This window comes from Agelaius tricolor, unplaced genomic scaffold, assembly GCF_023055355.1.
Source record: "Agelaius tricolor isolate 1412-34295 unplaced genomic scaffold, bAgeTri1.0.p SCAF_15, whole genome shotgun sequence".
Taxonomy (NCBI): Eukaryota; Metazoa; Chordata; class Aves; order Passeriformes; family Icteridae; genus Agelaius; species Agelaius tricolor.
Genome location: NW_027269275.1, coordinates 19,544,129 through 19,559,635, shown reverse-complemented (window position 1 = coordinate 19,559,635; position 15,507 = coordinate 19,544,129). Strand labels below are relative to the sequence as shown.

Sequence of the window (15,507 nt, the reverse complement as noted above, 5' to 3'; positions counted from 1 at the left end):
CTGTGAGTGTCCCCAAATCCGGCAATCCCCCAGGTGGCCCTGGGGCTCCCCGGCGGGTGCCTGGCGTGCCGGGGAGGATGGCGGTGGGCGCCGGCAGCGGATGCTGCTGACTCAGGACCTTCCCAAATGGTTCCTATTTTTATGCCGGGGCCGGGAATATTTAGCCCCTGGATCAAAGCAGATGGAAGGAGCTGGGTGATGCCGTGTAAACACCCGCTCGGCGGGTGCCGCTGCCGCGAGCTGTGAGTCACCGGCGGCTCCCGGCAGCGCTGGGCGGGCACAGTCGCCCCCAGGCTGGGTTTGGGGTGCTCGGGGCTCAGCCCCACTCCTGGCGTCCCCCCAGCTGGGTCTGGGGTTTGGGGATGCCCTTCCTCATCCTCGCCGGGTGTGGGGTCCAGGGGTGCTCGAGGAGGTGTTGGTGGGGTGCTGGGGGGGGCTGGGTGATGCCCAAGCTGTGTTGGGGTGCCGGGAAGTCCTCCTGTCTTCCTCCCTTGCCCACCCCACCATCTTCCTCCTCCTCCTCCTCCTCCTCTCGCCAGTCCTAAATTCGGTCGCCATGGCAACCATGTCAACCACTTTCCAGCTTCCCCGTGATGGTTTGAGGAGGGGAGGGGGGGAAGAGGGAGGCCAGGGGAAGGGGGGGACTGGGGGCATTGCTCGGAGCTCGGTGGGAGGGACACTTCCCAGATGGTTTTTTCCTGCTGGATCTTGTCTGGCAAGTGAGGCCAGTGCCAGCCCAGCCTGTGCCAAGGGGTCAGGGGGTCCTGGCCTGGGGAGGGGGCTCCATCAGCTCTGAGTGGGTGGGTGGGCACCCGGAAAATCTGGTGTCTTTCTGCAGCCATCCTGCTCATGCCATGGCCCTGCAGGCTCCCGGGATATCAGTAGCCACACAGCCAGGAGGGGGGTGAATTATTCCCAGACACCCCCTTTTTCCTTCCTTCTTCCTTTCTCACCCCCCTCTCCTGCATAATCTCTTTATTCCCAGGCTAAACCCGGTTCCTGATGGTTTTACAGGCAGATTTCTCAGTAGCTATATAGGACAGGGTGCAAAGCTGTGTCTGGGTGGGTGGGTGGGTAACGCCAGCATTGGCATCACCCCACGGCGGGTGGGCACCCGTCTGCCCCCCAGGAACGGCAGTGCCAGCACAGAGCTGCTGGGGCAGAGGTGGAATCACCCCAGGAGGAATTTGGCTGGTGATTTGGGGCACCCCTGCCACAGCCCCCTCCCTCCAGGCACCGCCGCGCCCCAATCCCCGTGTGTGCAGCAGGCACCGCTCACCTCCAAGCCTCCAAACCTCCAAAGGCTCTGCGGGGGTTTCGAGGGGGAGCAGGTGCTGCCTTTCTCCCCAGCGTGTCCCCCCCTTCTCCCTCGCCTTGGCACCGGCTGTCGGCACCTGCCGGGATGCTCCTTGGCACGGCACCGCGGCACGTGCGCGGGCACCGCCGGCGGCAGCCGCGCTCGAGGCACCGGCGCTGGCAGCCGGGGGGGAGAGCGGGGCCAGCCCTGCCCCGAGCCTGGCAGCAGGAGCATCCCCTCCCTCTTAATTTTATGACTGATTTTTAACTTTTATTTCCCGAACGCTGCGCTTAATTAAACCCAGGCGCCTCTCGCCGCGAGCCCGACGTGGGGGATTTATGACTCCAAACATCGACCCCCGCTGAAAAAAACCCCTCTGACAGATTCTTCTGCTGGATTCCAAGTGGGGGTGACACTCCAAACCCCCCCCGTTCATCCCTTGCAAGATGCTCTGAGGGGGAAAAGACGGCTGTGCTTCAGCATCCCCAAGCTTCCTCCTTCCCCCCTTCTTTTAATAATAATGCTTTAAAGATGTTTGACATCTGTAACAAACAGCTGGCATCCTGTTATGGAAGAATGTCCTTTTATTTCCGAGCAGGTTGAACTGTCATTAATAGTATAATTAGGTGATTATCGGCGTACAGCAGAAAACTGCTTAATTGCACAGCCAGCTTTCCGAGGATCCCAGCTCCTTTACTGCTGGATTTGTTTTAGCTGCCTGAATATTTTCTAAGTGTTTTGTTGGGTTCGGTTGTTGGTTGGTTTTGTTGTTTTTTTGTTGTTGTTGTTTTTTTTTTTGCCACGTTGATGATTATTATTTTTTAATGCGTGTGACAGCTGGGGAAATGTGGCAGCACTGAGGGGGGGGGACACACACGACAGCTCTGGCATTTGTCCCCATGTGTCCCCCCCCTTCCAAGTCCCCAGGGCCTTTAGTTTTAACACCGTGTGCGCTGGAGTTGGGCAAAAGGGGTTGGAGGTGGCGTTTTGCGGGGTGCAGCACCCATGGTTGGGAGCTGAGAGTTATTTGAGGCAATAAAGGAGATGTCTTTGTTGGGCAGCGGAGCTGTGGCACCTGCTCGGAGGGCACCCATCACCCCGGGCATCCTTCGCCCACCCTCACCCTGCCCTCCCTGCTGGGACCCTCCTTTTGGAGCTCCGTGTCACACAGCGTGGTTCCCTGCTCTGCCGCCCTGCTGTGGCTCCGTGGCCATCCCCACCCTCATCCCTGTGCCCGGGATGTGTGGGTTTGGGGGCACAGCAGCTTTTTTGGCGCCTGCCAGACAATAGCGCTTTGTATCTCCCCCCGGTGCCTCCAAACACACTTGTTAGCGCCGCAGCTTTGTGCTGTAAATTTCCATGGAGTAATTACGTCTTAATTTATGATAATCCCGGGCGGGCGGTGGTGGAGGGGGGCAAGCGCCAGTCAAGTTTGGAAGTTTGGGGTCCCCCGTGGCTCCTGCTGCCCGTGAACTTCTCCATCCCGGTGGGTGGGGAGAGGAGCATCCCCGAGCAGCAAACGGGGCTGTTCCGGGGCCAACAGTGAGTGAGGCCATCTGGGTTTGGGATTTGGTGTCACTTTGTAGGGCTGGAGTGTCCCCAGCGCCATCCAGGAGCTCGGCATCACGCTGGGGTCATGCCGGGGTGAGTGTCCCGTCCTGTGTGCGTGTCCCCAGTGCTGGCTCCCCCGACAGGGAGGGAATCTCTGGCTTCCCCCAGCCCCTGGCACGGCTCCGGCGTGGGGCCGGACCCTTCCCCCTTGCCGGCGCTGAATGGCTCATCCCGCCTTTGTCTGGAGGGCTTATTACAGCAAAATAGAGGCTCTTTTCCCTCGGCCTTCCCAGCGGGCAAATTAGATGCTTTGGCAATTTGCTTGGAGGGAGGAGGAGGATGGGGAGGGGAGGAAGGCTCTCATCACCCCCAGGGTGACTACAATGCCAGGCAGGGCGCTGGCATCTCCAGCACTGGTGTGGGAAAGGGAGAGAGGGGCTCCCAGTGTCCCCTGCAAAGCCACCACGGTGGGAATCCCATGGGATTTGGGGAGCTTCCCTGCGCAGGGAGGTTTGGGGAATGCATGCCTGGTGTCCCTGAGCATTCCTGCAGAGCTGGGAGGCTGCTGGCATCCTGGCATCCCAGTGCCCTGGCCAGTGGGGCCTGTGGGCACCCTGTGCCCTGCTCCAGGCTGGGATTTATCCCTGGAGAGTGCTGAGAGCTGGGGGCTGTGCCCGCTGCACCTGCAGCCGGGTCCCCGTTGGGAGGCAGCGTGCACCCACTGACATTTGCCAAGCGTAAAAATTCAATTAATTCCAGCAGGCAGATTAAATATAAGTGAATTTTAATAATTTGCTCGAAAGGCTGAGGATTACTGTAGGCGAAAAGGAAAGATGCTGCTCATGGGGGCACGGGCCGGCCTTCCCAGCACCAGCACGTGGGATCACTGGTACTAATCACCCTAAATCCCAGCGTGGGAAGAGAAGAGGGGTCTGCTCCCCTTGCTGGGCTTTTGGTTGATCTTCCTTGCCATGAGGAACGTGCTGGATCTGTCCCACCAGTGCTGGCAGCGTGTCCCCATGGCTCCAGGGACATCTCTGCTCCTTCAGTCCTTCCTCCTTTTTTGTGGGGCTCCATGAAAAGGGAAACACCCATCAAGGCGGCCCTGGTGACCCTGCAGGTGCTCCCAGGCTTGGAGAAACCCAAGGTCTTCCCAACAACATCTCATAGCTCAGATGTGGGGCACCGATCAGGAGCAGATGCTATTGGGAAAATGAAAATCCACACAGCAAATTCTCTGTTTGCCAGGGATGATTTCTTATCCCAAGGTAAAACCTCCACTCTGGCCCATGCTGCACCACCAGAAACTGCTGGGGGACCCCGGGGGTGAAGGGGGGATCCCCATTCTGCCTGGAGCCCCCCATCCTGCCCAGACCCCCTGCTCTGCAGCGGGATTGATGGAGATTGCCTGTGACCTTTGCTAGGACACGAGGAATTACCATTAATGCTCCTGTATTTCTGGCCTTTGCACCATCCATAAATCTCATATCAAGCCGGGCAGGCGGCGTAATCTGCCAGGCAGTGTTATTAATGCTCCTTATTAATGCTCCTTATTAATGCCCCTTATTAGTACTCGTTATTAATACCTGTTATTAGTACCTGTTATTAATTGCCCCTGATGCCTGCCATGAGCTTCCCTGTGGCTGGGGGCTGCACTGTGGAGCCCCTCTCAGCTTTTTGGGGTGGATGCTGGGGAGTCCTTGGTGCCAGCAGAGTCACCCACCAGCAGCAGGGGTCCCCTGTGGGCACCCACCCCGTGATGGGGGCAGTTTTTGGCTGTGCTGCAGGAAGGTGGCACGAGGCATCTGCTCACCTTGTCCTGGCACTTCCCAGCTGTGTCCTGCAGCCCTTTCCCTTGGCTGAGTCCTGGCTTCCCACCCTGCCTGCAGCTCCCTGGCCCTGCCTGCAGCCCCCTGCCCCTCTCTGCAGCCTCCCTGCCCTGCCCCTGCCCCTCCAGGACCTGCCCCATGCAAGATCCAGCCTGCTCGAAACTCTAATCTCCAATTTTATTCGCCCGGCTCCAGCCGATTTGCATAATCCACATAATCACCCTGGTTTTAATTGCCTACAACTCTGCAGAAAGATCATGTGGTTAAGTGGTAAATCATAATTAGATAAATAATTGGCTTGGCCGCAGCAAGCTGCTTTGTTATACCTGCCATCTGCTGGGCAAGGGATCCTGCGCCCAAAACAATGCACTGCTGCTGCTGCTGCTGCTGCTGCTGCTGCTGCTGCTGCACGCCTGCGCCAGCCTGGGCACCTGGGCACATGGGGCACGGGCATGGGGGCATGGGAGGGCAGCCTGGGGGTGCCAGGCATTGCCTGCTCTCGGGCTGTGCCGTGGCTGGCAGCTCTGTGTAAGTTTTGGCAGCACCGTGTGGTGCCTGGCTCTGACCCAGATGTTGCCCAAGGGCTCTGTGGAATGCCCAGGGCTGCTGTGCGGTGCCCCGTGGCATCTGGGAATGCCCAGTGCCACCTCCAGGGGATGCCCAATGGCTCTGTGGAATGCCAAGGGCTGCTGTGCAATGCTCAGTGGCACTGGGGAGTGCCCAGTGGCGCCATTTAGTGCTGCTGTGCTGTGCCTGGCAGCACCAAACAATGCCTGGCAGGGCCATTAGGTGACCATCAGGCAGTGCCCAGCTCTCTGTCAGACCAACCAGCATCCCAGTGCAATTCCCAAATCTCCCCCAGGCAATTCCAGCATCCCAGTGCAGTGCCCAGTGTCTCCAGGCAATGCCTGGCAGCCCCATGGAGTGCCCAGTGCCCCACCAAGCCACTGAAGAGCCCCAGAAGACACCAGGGTGAGGGGGTGAGGGCTGTACCCCGCTCCCCCAAAGCAGAGGGACCCTCAGCAGGCAGCTGGCACTTGGATCTGGGCATCAGGAGCCAAGAGGAGCTGCCAGCCCAACCCTGGAGCTGCAGAGGGGAGTTCAGACCCAGCAGCACGCTTGGGGCACAGGGGCTCGATTTTCCAAGCTCCCAGCTTTAAAACAGGGCAGAAAGTTGCTTTAAAGTAAATTTTTTTTCCTGGCTCGATCTCCTGAGGGCTGAAAAGGCTCCCAGGGCTGCTTGGCTGGGCAGGGGAGGGTTGGGAAGGGAGGGGAAGCACCCGGCCTCGCTCCATCCCCAGCGCTGAGCCCTCCAAACGAGCTCTTATTAGTTTGCTTGTTGTCGTTTGCCGGATCAATGGTCCATGGAGGAGTGATCGATGGAGGCCCAGCCTCCAGGATAACAGTGCCGGATGCCAGGCTCCACAGGGAGCCCCAGATCCCACCCAAGGTGCTCCTCACCACGGGGAACCCATCCAGGGGGATGGGGGATGTTTCCAGAACGGGCCCTGGCTTCTGCCTAAAATTGGGCAGAGGCTGTGCTTGTATCTCTGTGCCCGGGGACACTTGGGGACACCGAGCCCGGCCACCTCCCGTGCTGGGAAGGGGGGAGGGAGGGCAGGAGCACGGGCTGGCATTGATCAATTAATTAATTAATGGAGCATGTTGGAGGTGCGGCGGCAGAGCTGCTCTAATGAGGGGTGGAAAACGTGCAGGGCATCGCCGGGAGGGAGGGGAGCTGGTCACCTCTGCCCGTCCCCTGCCTGTCCCCTCTGCCCAGGGCGTGACAGGGTGTGTGACAGGGCCACGACAGCACGCGCTGGGCCTGGCCCCCTGCCCTCCATGCTGGGGCCGTGCCCGCTGCCTTCAGGCACGGAGGGAAGGGGGGCTGACAATGCGAGGCCATTAGCATCGCCAATCCATGCGGAGCAGCTGTTCCTGCTCGGAGCGTGCAGCTGGATGCGGCTCCGGAGCGGGAGCACAGGCGCTGAGAGACGGGGGGAAAGGCTCGGGGGGGACCTCATCACCCCAAATCCCTCGGGGAACCAGCAGCAATCGGCGTGGTGGAGCCTTCCAGAGGGTTTGGCCGAGTGGGCTCCGTCCCAGCTGCGGCGCTGCGGGGTGGGTGCGGACCCATCCCCGGGGAGGAGGAGGAGGAGGAGGAGGATGCAGGATGCTCGTCTCTCCCCACTCCCTCGGCTTCCCGCCGCACTGGGTTTTTTTCCGCTCCATTTGCCAGGGGCTGGAGCTGCTGCCTGATCGTATTTGGTAATAAATTATTAGTTCCAGCACTTGGGAGCCCGGCAGCTCAAAATAGCTGCTGTAAGAGCGGGCGGCTGGTGCAGGTCGAGTTCAATGGCAATCTGCTCCCAAGGGCACTCCACGCTCATTAGAGGCCTTTCAAGGTGCTGGGAAGGGGGCAGTCGGGAGCCGAGGTGCTAAACCTGCCCACTTCCCCGTTCCCGACAGCCCTACCCCGTGCCCAGGGATTTCAGGGTGCTGGGAGCCCATCCCTGCCCCTCGCTGCCCGCTCCTGCCTGCCCGCAGCGGCTGCCAAGGGCTTTTATTTGTCTCCAGCCCCACCAGGCAGCCAGACTGGTTCTGCTCTCGCTGCCGGAGGAGGCTCCCGCTGCCAAAAAACCCGCCAGCATCATCAGGAGCAGATGGAGAGAACATGGCACGCTCCCAGCTCCCGGCTCCCAGCCCTGCGCCGGCGATGCGGGGGCTCGGGGGGGCTCCAGGAGTCGGGGCTGGGGGGTCCTGTGCCCTCTGAGGTGCCAGCCCTGCGGTGGGCGCCGTGTGTGGCGCTGCGGGGAGCGTGGCAGTGACCCTGCCGTTCCCGCTCCTCCTCCTCCTCCTCCTCCTCCTGTGGCTGCTCCGCGGGCACGCAGCCAGCGGGCACCGGGAATGCCAGACACTCCCTGTGCTGCTGTGCCCGGGCACATGCCGTGGGAGGGCCGGGGACAGGGTGACACATCGCCAGCTCCTCAGCCTCCCCCTGTGGCCTCAGCGGGGGACCCAGGTGTCCCCAAGCCCCCCTGCCTTGGTGCGGGGGGGGTTTCAGGCATCCCTTTCCCAGGGAGGGGTGCATGGGAGTGCCAGCCTTGGAGCCACACAGGGTTGGGGACACTGCAGGGACAGCCTGTCCCGTTTTGGGGTTCCTCTCCCCGCCCTGGTGAGGCAACCGCTGCCATGACCCCGGGCTGCTCCAGGCACCAAACTTGACCTGTTTTTCTGCACGGATCTGCCTGCTGAGAGAAGCAGCCGGGGAGGGGCAGAGCTGGGGGGGGCCCCACCTCACCGTGGGGCGTCACAGCGTCCCCAGCCACCCGCAGGGGTGAGTGACACCCACGATGTGCTGGCAGTGGGATGCCGGAGGGAGGGGGGGATGCAGTGTGGCAGCCCCATCTCCCATCCCATCTCCCATCCCATCCCATCCCATCCCCGTGTGGATGCTCCGGCCCAGCCAGCTCCCCGTGCCTCAGTTTCCCCAGCTGGCAGCTGTCCCGCAGAGCAGCCCAGGGACGCCCGGACAGACGGACGCCAGCGCCGGCGGGGCACGGCGGGTGAGCGGCGCTGCTCGGGCCCCAGCCGGGGCGGAGGCGCCGATTTTATCACCGGCAGGGAGCGGCAGAACTGGTTTGGAGCGCGGCTGGGGCAGCGGCTCAGCTCAGCCCGGGGGCAGGAGAGCTCCCCGCACGCTGCCCCGGCCACTCGCTGCCCTGAGCTCGCCTGGCAAATCCCACTGGGATCAGGAGTTGGCCGGGAGGCGTTTGGGGATCAGCTGAGCATCACACGGGTGATGCCCTGCTTCAGCCCCGTGCCCGTGTGCCAGCCTGCTGATCCCTGCTGATGGCTGGAAAAGCATCTCCAGGCCTGGATTGGGGCTGGAAGTGGGGGTTATGGTGGGAGTAATAGGTGGGGAGGAACTGGGGGGCACTGGGAAGTGTTTGGGGCTGTGCCTGGGGGATGTGGGGCAGTGCCTGGGGATGCAAGATTGTGCCTGGGGAATGCAGGATTGTGCCTGGGGAATGCAGGATTGTGCCTGGGGATGCAGGATTGTGCCTGATGGATGTGGGGCAGTACCTAGGGGATGCAGGGCTGTGCCAAGGGGATGCCAGGCAGTGCCTGGGGATGCAGGATTGTGCCTGGGAGATGTGGGGCAGTGCCTGGAGGATGCAGGGCTGTGCCTGGTGGATGCCAGGCAGTGCCTGGGGAATGTGGGGCAGTGCCTGGTGGATATGGGGCAGTGCCTGGTGGATATGGGGCAGTGCCCGGTGGATATGGGGCAGTGCCTGGTGGATATGGGGCAGTGCCCGGTGGATATGGGGCAGTGCCTGGTGGATATGGGGCAGTGCCCGGTGGATATGGGGCAGTGCTCAGTGGATGTGGGGCAGTGCCTGGTGGATGTGGGGCGGTGCTCAGGCGGTGCACGGGAGCTGCAGGCTGTGCCTGGAGTGCCGTGTCCCCTTTGGATGGTGCGTGGGCGCCTGGTGCTGCAGGCAGATCCCGGTTCCCCGCTCTGGGAGGGGGCACCGAGCCCCCAGCCGGGGCTGGAGCAGAGCCCGGGGGTGCCGGGGCCGGGCTGGCGTGGCGGGTTGGCTTCCCAGCTGTTCTGGTAATGAATTTACATGAGCCTGAGCGTGTCGACAAGGCGGCAGTCAATGGCTGAGAGCAGCGGAGTTAATAAATGCTTGTATAATGAGGGCAGAGGGGAGCGCGCCGCCGCGCCGGCCGCCTCTCCTGGGGCCGGGGGGCAAAGATTAATCAACGCTGAGTGCCCCCCGTGCCCCCCCGGCTCCCGAGGCGCCCCCCGCCCTCCCTGGCCATCCTGGAGCTGCCGCGGGATGCTCGGGGGATGCTCCATCCATCCACCCACCCTCTGCAGTGCTCGGATGCTCCAGGTGCTCAGTGCCTCCAGGCCCGCTGGGAGTTGGGGGCTGCCCCACGACCCCCCCCATCCTCCTGCCCACCTGGGAGCCGGGCTAATTTTAGGCTGGTGTTAATGAAGCTGCTGGGTGAAGTCTATTTTAAGGGCCCTGACATCAGCAGTTGCTGTTTTGGGAGATGGAGAGCCCTGGAGCAATTGGTGTGACAGCTGGGGGGGCTCGGGGAGGGGCTGCACCCTCCTGCTCAGCACCTGAGCCTCACTTTTGGAGTCACTGTGCCCTTTAGGACCTCGGTGCTTTGGGGGGGCAGTGGTGGGGATTTGGGGTGTGGGGATTTGAAGGGGCAATGTGGGGAGCTGGGGGTGCAGTGCTGGGGATTTAGGGATGCAATATTGGGGGTTTGGGGGGGTGCAGTGCTGGGGATCCAGGGATGCAATATTGGGGGTTTGGGGGGTGCAGTGCTGGGGATTTGGGCATGCAGTGCTGGGGATCGAGGGATGCAATATTGGGGGTTTGGGGGGTGCAGTGCTGGGGATTTAAGGCTGCAGTTCTGGGGATCCAAGGATGTGTTATTGGGGATTTGAGGGTGCAGTGCTGAAGACCCAGGGATGAAGTATTGTTAATCCTGGGATGCAGCAGTGGCAAATGGGGATGCAGCGCTGGGAATCCAAGGATGCAGTATTGAGGATTTAGGGGTGCAGTGGTGGGGATTTGAGTGTGCAGTGGCTGGTATTTGGGGTGCAATATTGAGGATTTAGGGGTGCAATGGTGGGGATTTGAGTGTGCAGTGCCTGGGATTTGGGGTGCAATATTGGGGATTTAGGGGTGCAATGGTGGGGATTTGAGTGTGCAGTGGCTGGGATTTGGGGTGCAATACTGGCAACAAGGGGTGCAATGGTGGGGATTTGAGTGTACAGTGGCTGGATTTTAGGTTGCAATAGTGGCAACAAGGGGTGCAGCAGTGGTGCTTTGGGTTTTGGCAGCACCATGCAAATCAGGGGCCTGCGCCTCTCCCCACCACCTGCATCAGGATGCTGAAGTCCCCCAAAACACCCTGCAGAGCTCTGCTGAGCCCTCCTGCTCCATTATCTTGGGGACTGTGGAATGCTGGGACACACTTCCCCCCATTGCCTGAACTCGGGGTGCATTTTGGGCTGGGATAATGAACTAGAGGAAAGGAGCTGCTGGGGGAAACCGAGGAGCCCATCTCGCCGTGTCTAACCCGTTCTCTCTGGTTCGCAGGCATGAGCCATGAGCCGAAGTCGCCGTCGCTAGGAATGCTCTCCACGGCCACCCGCACCACGGCCACCGTGAGCCCCCTGACCCCGTCGCCCCTGAACGGCTCCATCGTCCCCAATGGCAGCCCCGCCGCCAGCAGTACTTTGTCCGTCCAGGCAGCACCTTCCTCCAGCTTCGCCGCCGCCCTCCGCAAGCTCGCCAAGCAGGCCGAGGAGCCCAGAGGTGGGGACAGCGACAGGGACAGGGACAGGGCGGTGACAAACGCTGCTGCCTCTCCAGCAGCTGGAGATGGTGTTTTCCTGCCGTTCCCCCGATGCCTGTTGCTGGCGTCGTGTCTCGAGGGGGCAGTTTGGGAATTGAGTTCATCCGGAGTGATCCGGGTGCTGTATTGCCCTGGGACCAGCCCTGTGCCCTCCCACCATGATGGCTTTTTCCCCGAATTTGCTACTTCCCCAGCCAGATTTCCCAGCTGAACAGCCCCAGGGGTGCCCAGCCCGTGTCACCCACATCCTCCATCACACGCCCCTCTCTCTGTTTGGATGTGGGATGTGAGATGCTTCTGGAGCACCCCAAGGTTCCCCCTGCCACAGGGAGCACGTTCCATGGGAATTGCCAGGGCTCCCACAGCCAGATGGGGAGGCAGCCAGTGCCCAGGCTGGGAATGTTTCAGGAGACTGCTGGTATCTCCCATTTGGGATGAAATAATCTCTGTCCCTGCTGTTTTCATTGGTGGGTGCTACCCTTGGACCACTGCCCACTGCCTGGGCACTTTGATCCCTTTGCAAGATGTTTTTTGCACCCAACCCCTTTGCAAGATGGTTTTTGCAAAGTCTTCTTGGAAGACCCTATTTAAAAGGCCCCTTTGGCACAATCCTTTTCCCAGGACCCCTTTTGCACAGCTTTTTTTGGAAAATCCCTTTTGGAAGCACCATCTACAAGACCCTCCTTGCAGCCCAAAAATCTCTGGCACAGCCATGACCTGAAGCATCAGCTGCTCCCAAGGAAAAGAGTGGGGATTCCACACTTTTGTAACTCTGAGGGAACCAGGTCTTGGTGGTGCTTCATCCTCACTGGAAGCTCCTGGTTTTTCCCAGCTGCTTCCTCTGGAACCCATCTGCTTCCTTTGGAGTGATTGATTATTGATTGAGTTTGGGGAATTATTTTGCTTTTTTTCCCCTTGCACCCCACAGCTTGTGCCCTCCCTGTGCTGCCCAGCCCATCCCAAGGGACATCAGCAGGTTTAGGCATGGATTTTGTGGCACTGGAGAGAAGCAGCCACATTCTCTTTGGATTTCCCCTTAACACCTGCATAGTTTGTTTGTTAAAACCCCTCCCTTGCCCATTTGGGTGTCTCATCCCAGAGGTTTTTGATCCATGTGGGTTTGGGTGTGTGTTGGGAAGGGGTTTTTTCTCCTTGCTGTGCTTTTTAGCACCAGGAAACGAATTGCTTTTCCCTGAAATCCTCACGCACTCCCCACAACGGGAGATGCTCCCTCCACCTCCCTTCCCAGCTCGGGAGATGCTCTGCTGTGGCAGATGCTGGATCCATGCAGGATCACTGGTTTTATTCCAGCTTTATGGGCTCACAGGTGTGCTGGCACATCCCTAGGGAGATCCCCTGCTGCTCCACGGCATCCCAAACCGTCAGGGCTCATCCCGACCAACCCCTTCCCAGCAGAGCCCCACAAAGCCACCGCCTGCCCGGGGGCTGCTGCCTCTTGTCCTGCCCGGGGCTGTCCGCAGGGTGGGTTTTATTCCACCCCTCCCTCCCTTCTCTGTTCCCAGTTCTCCGTCAGGGTCTCAGCTGTTAATTACATTTGCCTGTCAGCCCGGGCTGCTAATCTGCTATCGCCGAGCGGGGAAGCGGGAGGTCAGAAAACAAAGGTGACACCATCACACTGTGCCTCTTGTCATCTCCAATCCAGATTAGTTTCATTGACTAACTCCTGGCTGAATACCACCAGTTAATTATAACGATCACAAACCCTCCCGTTTAAAGCCACACAGCGAGAATTAAGGTTCTGAAGTAAGACTTTAGCTTCATTAATTGCCGGGCTCATTGTGATGGTATTGATTGTTAACGCTATCGCGTGGTGAGTAATGGCTTCCCAGCTCAGAGGGGATTAGGCTGCTAATTGTTGTTGGCCTTGCGCTGACAAGATAGACTTCAGTGGGTGTCAAATCGGCCTCCTTTGTCGGGGACAGCCTTTCTCCTTCCCCCAGCCTCGCTGCTCTTCAAATGAAAGCGTTTGGGAGCGACTCGGGAATCGTTAATCAGGGAGGGCGGCCGGCAGCGGGATGCTCCTCCTGGCCCCTGCTCTGCTGAGCATCCTTCCCACAGAGCGTCCTTCTGGAGCATCCTTCCCACCCTGCTGCCGCCCTCCTGCTGCCCGGGGATGCTCCTGCTTCCCCTGGCGTTCCCAGCCCCTGGCTGCCTCCTGCTGTTGTGTGGCCTGAGGACAGGGCAAGGGGATGAGGGTGCGGGGTGAGGAGCTGCTGGCACGCTCTGGGAGTGGCTGCTGTGCCCACAGGACACACTCAGGGGAGTGGCCTTGCACACTGGGAAGGTGATGAGACACCTTGCACACTCAGGGGACACCCTGCACACACAGGGACACCCTGCACACTCAGGGACACACCCTACACACTCAGGGACACACCCTGCACTCTCAGGGAATGCCCTGCACACACAGGGACACCCTGCACACTCAGGGGACACCCTACACACTCAGGGACACCCTGCACACTCAGGGACACACCCTGCACACTCAGGGAACACCCTGCACACTCAGGGACACCCTGCACACTCAGGGACACACCCTACACACTCAGGGACACACCCTGCACTCTCAGGGAATGCCCTGCACACTCAGGGACACCCTGCACACTCAGGAGATGCCCTGCACACTCAGGGACACACCCTGCACACTCAGGGGATGCCCTGCACACTCAGGAGATGCCCTGCACACTCAGGGGATGCCCTGCACACTCAGGGGACACCCTGCACACTCAGGACACACCCTGCACACTCAGGGACACCCTGCACACTCAGGGAATGCCCTGCACACCCAGGACACACCCTGCACACTCAGGACACACCCTGCACACTCAGGCCTCTCTCCATGCCCTGCTCACTGCCTGGGAGCATCGCTGTCACCTCATCCTCTGAGCACATCCCACTCCTCACTCTCCAGCAGCTGTTCCCTGCTGGAATCTCCCCCTGACCCAGACTGTGGGATGGAGGGAGCAGAGTTTGGGGTTCGGAGCCCCCCAGGCTGCCCAGATGGGTTTGAGGAATGGGAAGTGTTCCATGGAGCAGACACCAGGCTCCCTGTGCCCTGGTTAATGTGGAATTTGGATTTCTCTGCTTTTCCTGTTCTCCACCTTCACTCCATTTCTATTTTCCCTTTGGAAATAGGGCCAGCATCCCTGGGGTGGGGATAACTTAAAGTACAGATGTATTATGCAAATGAAACCAAAGCCTTGCCCAAGGGTTTCAGGGAGTCACTCCTTCATGCCAGTGTCTCCAGAGGCCCTGACCTGTCCCTGACAGCTTCTGCAGCTGCCTTAAGGAGTCTCTGGGTCTGCCTTGGGAAGATGTGGCTGTCTGGGGCCGGCATCACATCGGTGTCACTTGTGCTCTGTGGCACTGGGGGGTTTGGGAGTCCCTGTTAGGTGGGAGCAAGAGGCTGCCCCATCCCACCTTTGGCACCACTGGGATCTTCTGGGATGGGAGGATGGGAGACTTCCTCCAGTCTGGGAGTCTGGCAGGATGCTGAGCACCCTGAGGGCATCCCACCCTGAGTGCCCCAGCCCTACTGCCTGCAGTGAGAGCAGGGTTGCAATGCAGCTCCATCCACTCAGCCTCTGGGTTCTCTCTTGGTGTCCCTAAGGGTCTTGGTGTCACTGGTCCTCACTTCTTTTTGCTAGGACTTGCCCTTGTGGTCCTTGTGCCTCTTTCTCAGAGATGGGATTTTGGGGTCCACATCCAAGCCCAGTGTCTCATTTGAACATCCTGAAAGCTGAAACATTCCCAGCTGAACATCCCAACCCTGAAGGGTTCCAAGTGTCCGCAGATCCTCCAGCTCCTTCAGAGGGCGTCTCCATCCACTTAAACTCCCTTTCTCCTGACTTCCTTCGATCTCTGCTTTAATTCCAGGCTCTTCACTGAGCAGCGAGTCGTCCCCGGTGTCCTCTCCAGCCACCAACCACAGCTCCCCGGCCAGCACCCCCAAACGTGGCCCCATGGGCCCCATCATTGTCCCCCCGGGGGGGCACAGCGTGCCCAGCACGCCGCCCGTCGTCACCATCGCCCCCACCAAGACGGTCAATGGCGTCTGGAGGAGCGAGGGCAGACAGGTACGGCTGGGTTTGGGGGCTGCACAGCCCCCCTGAAGGATGGAGGCTATGGGATGTCGTGTATGTGCTGCCCGCATTTGGTCCCCTCCCCTCCCTGCTGTGTCCCCGAGCTGGCGCCGTGTGTCCCCCGTTGTTGTCACCGGGGCTGCCATCCGGAGGGGAGGGCAAGGAAGGAGGAGGAGGGAGGGAGGGAGGGGGGGAGAGCAGCTAATTAAGAAGCATCGTTAGTGGTTCTCCTCTCCTCCGCATGCTACAAGCAGATTCCCGGGGGGATTATGCCACTTGGAAAGACTAATTAAACCACAAAGAGAGGCGAGGGTAGGGGATGAGAAACGCCGCGGGC

The 15,507-nt window shown here is 60.3% G+C and overlaps 1 protein-coding gene across 4 annotated transcripts in view; it reads left to right on the top strand.

Annotated features, from left to right (window-relative positions):
* Positions 1 to 15,507, top strand: part of GSE1 (Gse1 coiled-coil protein) — a 102,177-nt gene that overhangs the window by 74,959 nt on the left and 11,711 nt on the right. For all 4 annotated transcript variants that reach the window (XM_071440795.1, XM_071440799.1, XM_071440796.1 and 1 more), the window contains exons 3-4: positions 10,809 to 11,027; positions 14,965 to 15,164. In XM_071440795.1, the coding sequence (XP_071296896.1) occupies positions 10,809 to 11,027; positions 14,965 to 15,164 (419 nt within the window). The remainder of the gene's footprint in view (positions 1 to 10,808; positions 11,028 to 14,964; positions 15,165 to 15,507) is intronic.